This window comes from Capricornis sumatraensis, chromosome 11, assembly GCF_032405125.1.
Source record: "Capricornis sumatraensis isolate serow.1 chromosome 11, serow.2, whole genome shotgun sequence".
NCBI classification, from domain to species: domain Eukaryota; kingdom Metazoa; phylum Chordata; class Mammalia; order Artiodactyla; family Bovidae; genus Capricornis; species Capricornis sumatraensis.
In genome coordinates, this window is record NC_091079.1 from 88,152,892 (window position 1) to 88,158,963 (window position 6,072).

The 6,072-nt window shown below is 45.8% G+C and overlaps 1 protein-coding gene across 1 annotated transcript in view; it reads right to left on the minus strand.

Annotated features, from left to right (window-relative positions):
• NDUFAF6 (NADH:ubiquinone oxidoreductase complex assembly factor 6) overlaps positions 1 to 4,204 on the minus strand; it is a 40,343-nt gene extending 36,139 nt beyond the window's left edge. Inside the window, exon 1 of the mRNA XM_068983759.1 lies at positions 4,008 to 4,204. Coding sequence (XP_068839860.1) covers positions 4,008 to 4,204 — 197 coding nt within the window. The remainder of the gene's footprint in view (positions 1 to 4,007) is intronic.
• Between the last annotated feature and the right edge of the window lie 1,868 nt (positions 4,205 to 6,072).

Below are 6,072 nucleotides of genomic sequence, written 5' to 3' on the forward strand. Positions count from 1 at the left end.
GACAAAAGATGCAGGTTCCATCCCTGGGTCGGGAAGATCCCCTGGAGGAGGGCATGGCACCCCACATGAGTATTCTTGCCTGGAGAATCCCACCATCAGAGAAGCCTTGCGGGCTACAGTCCAAAGGGTCACAAAAGAGTCAGACAGGACTGAACTGACCTACCACACACGCAAGGCCTAAGGAACTGTTTCTCAAAACCAGACCCCAAGAAGCCTACATATAATAAATTAGGTTTGAGATTTTCCCAAGAACCTTGATTCCTAGAAGAACCCCGTGGGCTAACCTGAAGTTATACGGTATCTTTTCTGATATTTGGAAGCTTTGCATAAGACACATGTCCAAAACAATCCTGCACACACAATTTCAAAGTCCAATTCTTGCAAAGATTAATGGACAATTAGAAGCTAAAAGTTCTCAACTTCTGTTCAAGTTTCATTTTGTTTTAAACTTCTAGTCTTCTGTTCAAGTGTCATTATGTGCCTAAATTTTTACACCCATCATGTAAGTTAATCCTTACAACCACCTTATAAAGTGGAAGTATAAATCTACAAACGAGGAAATAGGTGAATCTTAGTTAAGTTTCCCAAGTGACACAACTAGCATTAATAAACTCAGATAAGGTTTGCCTGCTTTAAATCACTAGAGTCAACAGCCTCCATTCCACTTAAATACCAATATGGACAGATTACGTGTCTCCCCATTTGTAAATATATATTTGGGAAAAGCTGTTATGTGATATCCACAGACTATTACTAGAAGAACATATAAGAAATCTGTAAGAGCGACTCAACCCTGGATATTAGGCAGAGGACACTACTGGTGTCAAAGAGAAACTGCACTGAACAAGCAAATGGAGATGGTATACATTTTGGCAACCTAAACCGTTTATTATCAAAAAGTGGTCATTTTAAACTATATAAAAATGAATATAACTTTTTTGGCTTTTACAACTTTTAATGGCCTGATATCCACTAATGCTACCTTGTTTCTCCAAAAGTAATCAACAAGTAAACAAGGGGGGATAGGTACACTATTTTTAAAAGCGATTAAAAACAAAACACTGAAATGCATGGGAATTCTGTCATTATATTACATTTTGCTACAATGGAATCCAAAAAAATTGGATTTACTAGCCCAATCAAATCCAGGGTGGTTAACTACTCTAGCACTTCTCTGAAGTCATTGAGACCAGATATTTTGAGACTTTCTGCCACTCTTATTAATCAAAGGCAGCAGAGTCGGGGAGGGGGGCAGTGTATTTTAAACCATTCATCCCTGAAGTCAGACCTGGAATCCAAGACAGGGCCCTTCCGAGATGTATCAACCTGATACATCCAATTCACTCCTCTGTGCTAGGCCTTGCACGTGTTACCTGAACAAAATCGTCATTAAGCCTCTGACTTTATGAGGCTTAGATTTCACTGAACTCGGGTAAATCCCCTGAATTCTCTCTAAATCTCTGTTTCCATATCTGCTAGATAAGATAATACAGTTTATACTGTACTCACTGTGCCCCTGCTTTGCGCCAGACATTGTTCTAAGTGCTTTAATTCATAAAACTTGGAGTATACAACTGTCCGTCATACTTTGTGGCAAAGATTACATAAATTACTTGTAAACTAATACTTTGCATAATGCCTGACTGACACACAGGAAGAACTCAAAGTTCAGTTCAGTTCAGTCGCACAGTCCTGTCCGACTCTTTGCGACCCCATGAATCGCAGCACACCAGGCCTCCCTGTCCATCACCATCTCCCGGAGTTCACTCAGACTCACGTCCATCGAGTCCATGATGCCATCCAGCCATCTCATCCTCAGTCATCCCCTTCTCCTCCTGCCCCCAATCCCTCCCAGCATCAGAGTCTTTTCCAATGAGTCAACTCTTCACATGAGGTGGCCAAAGTACTGGAGCTTCAGCTTAGCATCATTCCTTCCAAAGAAATCCCAGGATTGATCTCCTTCAGAATGGACTGGCTGGATCTCCTTGCAGTCCAAGGGACTCTCAATTCTTTGGCGCTCAGCTTTCTTCACAGTCCAATTCTCACATCCATACATGACCACAGGAAAAACCATAGCCTTGACTAGACAGACCTTAGTCGGCAAAGTAATGTCTCTGCTTTTGAATATACTATCTAGGTTGGTCATAACTTTTCTTCCAAGGAGTAAGCGTCTTTTAATTTCATGGCTGCAGTCACCATCTGCAGTGATTTTGGAGCCCCCCAAAATAAAGTTTGACACTGTTTCCACTGTTTCCCCATGTATTTGCCATGAAGTGATGGGACCAGAGGCCATGATCTTCGTTTTCTGAATGTTGAGCTTTGAGCCAACTTTTTTGCTCTCCTCTTTCACTTTCATCAAGAGGCTTTTTAGCTCCTCTTCACTTTCTGCCATAAGGGTGGTGTCATCTGCATATCTGAGGTGATTGATATTTCTCCTGGCAATCTTCATTCCAGCTTGTATTTCTTCCAGTCCAGCGTTTCTCATGATGTAAGTTTCTGCATGTAAGTTAAATAAGCAGGGTGACAATATACAGCCTTGACGTACTCCTTTTCCTATTTGGAACCAGTCTGTTGTTCCATGTCCAGTTCTAACTGTTGCTTCCTGACCCGCATACAGATTTCTCAAGAGGCAGGTTAGGTGGTCTGGTATTCCCATCTCTCTCAGAATTTTCCACAGTTTATTGTGATCCACACAATCAAAGGCTTTGGCACAGTCAATGAAGCAGAAATAGATGTTTTTCTGGAACTCCCTTGCTTTTTCCATGATCCAACAGATGTTGGCAATTTGATCTCTGGTTCCTCTGCCTTTTCTAAAACCAGCTTGAACATCAGGGAGTTCACGGTTCACGTATTGCTGAAGCCTGACTTGGAGAATTTTGAGCATTACTTTACTAGGGTGTGAGATGAGTGCAATTGTGCAGTAGTTTGAGCATTCTTTGGCATTGCCTTTCTTTGGGATTGGAATGAAAGCTGACCTTTTCCAGTCCTGTGGCCACTGCTGAGTTTTCCAAATTTGCTGGCATATTGAGTGCAGCACTTTCACAGCATCATCTTTCAGGATTTGAAACAGCTCAACTGGAATTCCATCACCTCCACTAGCTTTGTTCATAGTGATGCCTTCTTAGGCCCACTTGACTTCACATTCCAAGATGTCTGGCTCTAGATTAGTGATCACATTATCATGATTATCTGGGTCTTGAAGATTTTTTTTGTACAGTTCTTTCGTGTATTCTTGCCACCTCTTCTTAATATCTTCTGCTTCTGTTAGGTCCATACCATTTCTGTCCTTTATCGAGCCCATCTTTGTATGAAATGTTCCCTTGGTATCTCTAATTTTCTTGAAGAGATCTCTAGTCTTTCCCATTCTGTTGTTTTCCTCTATTTCTTTGCACTGATCCCTGAAGAAGGCTTTCTTATCTCTTCTTGCTATTCTTTGGAACTCTGCATTCAGATGCCTATATCTTTCCTTTTCTCCTTTACTGAACTCAAAGTTAGCCACTGCTTACTTAAAATTAACTACTAGTCATCTTTCATATTTATAAGCAACTACTCATATAAAATGGACTTCCCTGGTGGCTCAGACGATAAAGCGTCTGCCTACAATGCGGAAGACCCGGGTTCAATTCCTGGGTCACGAAGATCTCCTGGAGAAGGAAATGGCAACCTACTCCAGTATTCTTGCCTGGAGAATCCCATGGACGGAGGAGCCTGGTAGGCTACAGTCCATGGGGTCGCAAAGAGTCGGGCACGACTGAGCGACTTCACCTTCACTCATGTAAAAAGCTTAACGTTAAGACTCAAGCAACATGACAGACGAAGGAATTTTGCCACAATTTGGGGAGCGATGTGAAAGCTCCTGTGGCTTCACTCCCACTCCACACCCGGGACTGACCCCCGGGCACACGCGTTGGAATGCCAAGGGGCAGGTCGGCCCCGAGGCCCGCCGCGCCCACCAGGGTCCCTTCCGGCCTTGCTCCCCGACCTCAGGGCAGGCCGGGCTCTCTCACCGCAGCAGCTCCAAGCAATAACGGTCAGTTCCCGAAGCGCCAAGTCCAGTACCCGCGGCCACGCTCCTCCCGGACGCCACGGGCTCCGAAAGCCGCCGTGCGCGCGCCCACAGGCCCCGGGGTGGTCGGCGGCGACAAGAGCCGGGGACGCCGAGCCGCAGCGGTCCCCATGCCGAACCCAAAGTGGAGGCGGCCATGACACCGACGCTGCGTGCCCTTCGACCTCGCGTTCTCGGCGCACGGCTACGCTCGGCCACACCCCCGGCAGGTCAAGCCGCGCACGGCGCGGCGGCGGGAAGGCGACCTCTGGACGCCGCTCGGAGAAGCCAGGTGTCGCTGTGGTCCGCCGCTGTGGTCCTCTGCCGCGCTCCTCACAGAAAGCCCCGCCTGAGTCCCAGGGATTCCGCCCAGGCTCTCCCCTTCCCTTCCAGGCCCTCCTGAAGATGTGTTTATCGAGATAGGAGAATGGAGAATAATTTGACAGTTTACTAGCTTGATTTATAACTTTTAAACAATTATTCACCTGGCATGTGAGCCTCCGCAGGCCGGTCAAATGTTACGGTTGAGTCTAGTTGCCAGGACCCGAGACCGGCAAGCTGGTCCAAGCTGCTTACATCTGGATCCAAATAACACCTCCTGCGTCCAGGTTTGACCGGACGTTTCCTGCTGCCGCCACACTCTTCAGTTTAGTTCAGTCGCTCAGTTAGTGTCCGACTCTGCGAGCCCATGGACTGCAGCACGCCAGGCCTCCCTGTCCATCACCATCTCCCCGGAGCTTGTTCAGACTCCTGTCCATTGAGACTGTGATGCCATCCAACCATCTCATCCTCTGTCGTCCTCTTCTCCTCCTTCCCTAATTCTTCCCCAGCATCAGGGTCTTTTCCAATGAGTCCTCTCTTCGCATCAGGTGGCTAAAGTATTGGAGCTTCGGTTTCAGCATCAGTCCTTCCAATGAATATTCAGGACTGATTTCCTTTAGGATTGACTGGTTGGATCTCCTTTCAGTCCAAGGGACTCTCAGGAGTCTTCTTCAACACCACAGTTCAAAAGCATCAGTTCTTGAGCGCTTAGCTTTCTTTAGGGTCCAGCTCTCGCATCCATACATGACTACTGGAAAAACCACAGCTTTGATTAGACAGACCTTTGTCAGCAAGGTAATGTCTCTGCTCTTTAACATGCTGTCTAGGTTGGTCATAGCTTTTCTTCCAAGGAGCCACACTAGTTCTTTCTAAAATGTGCTTCTGATTATGATCCTTCACTGACTGACAAACTTTGCTGAGTGTTGGATACAGCTCTTCCATGACAATAAATAGCCTCTGTTTACCTTTCAGCCTCAACCCAAGCATTTGTGACTCCAGCTTAGTGTTTCTCCTTAAACCCAAGGGAGAGTTCTGGTTTTGTGGACCCAAGAACTCCAGCCAATTCACTCTTCTTTGGTTTTACTCCCTGAGTAAAACCTCTCTTCAGCCTATACAGAATCTCAGTCCCTCCCTCATAATGTTCTCTTTTCTCTTTGGGCTTCTGTCCTTTAGCACTAAGTTTGAAGTGAGGTGAAGTTGCTCAGTCGTGTCCAACTCTTTGCGACCCCATGGACTGTAGCCTACCAGGCTCCTGTGTCCATGGGATTTTCCAGGCAATAGTCCTGCGGTGAACTGCCATTTCCTTCTCCAGGGGATCTTCCCAACCCAGGGATCGAACCTGGGTCTCCTGCATTGTAGACAGACACTTTACTGTCTGAGCCACCAGGGAAGTCAGCACTAAGTTTAAACCTGCTCAATAGAAAAAAAAAAAAAATCACTTATCTCCACCTGCAGTTCTGGTCTCCTGCCTAGTTGGACTTTTCAATCTCAACTCGTAAGTCTTTTTGTCTGGACAGTGTGCACCTTCTCACAACCAAGGAAAACACTTTGGAATCATCATTACCTACTCTTCCTTGTATAACTAATGTAATCTAACTGGTCAGGTCCTATCAATTCTTTTTTCTTCACATATTCATGTCCATGACACCAAAACCTGGAATCAGATCCTGGTTCTACTTCCTATTATCTCTGTGACTTTGAGTGAC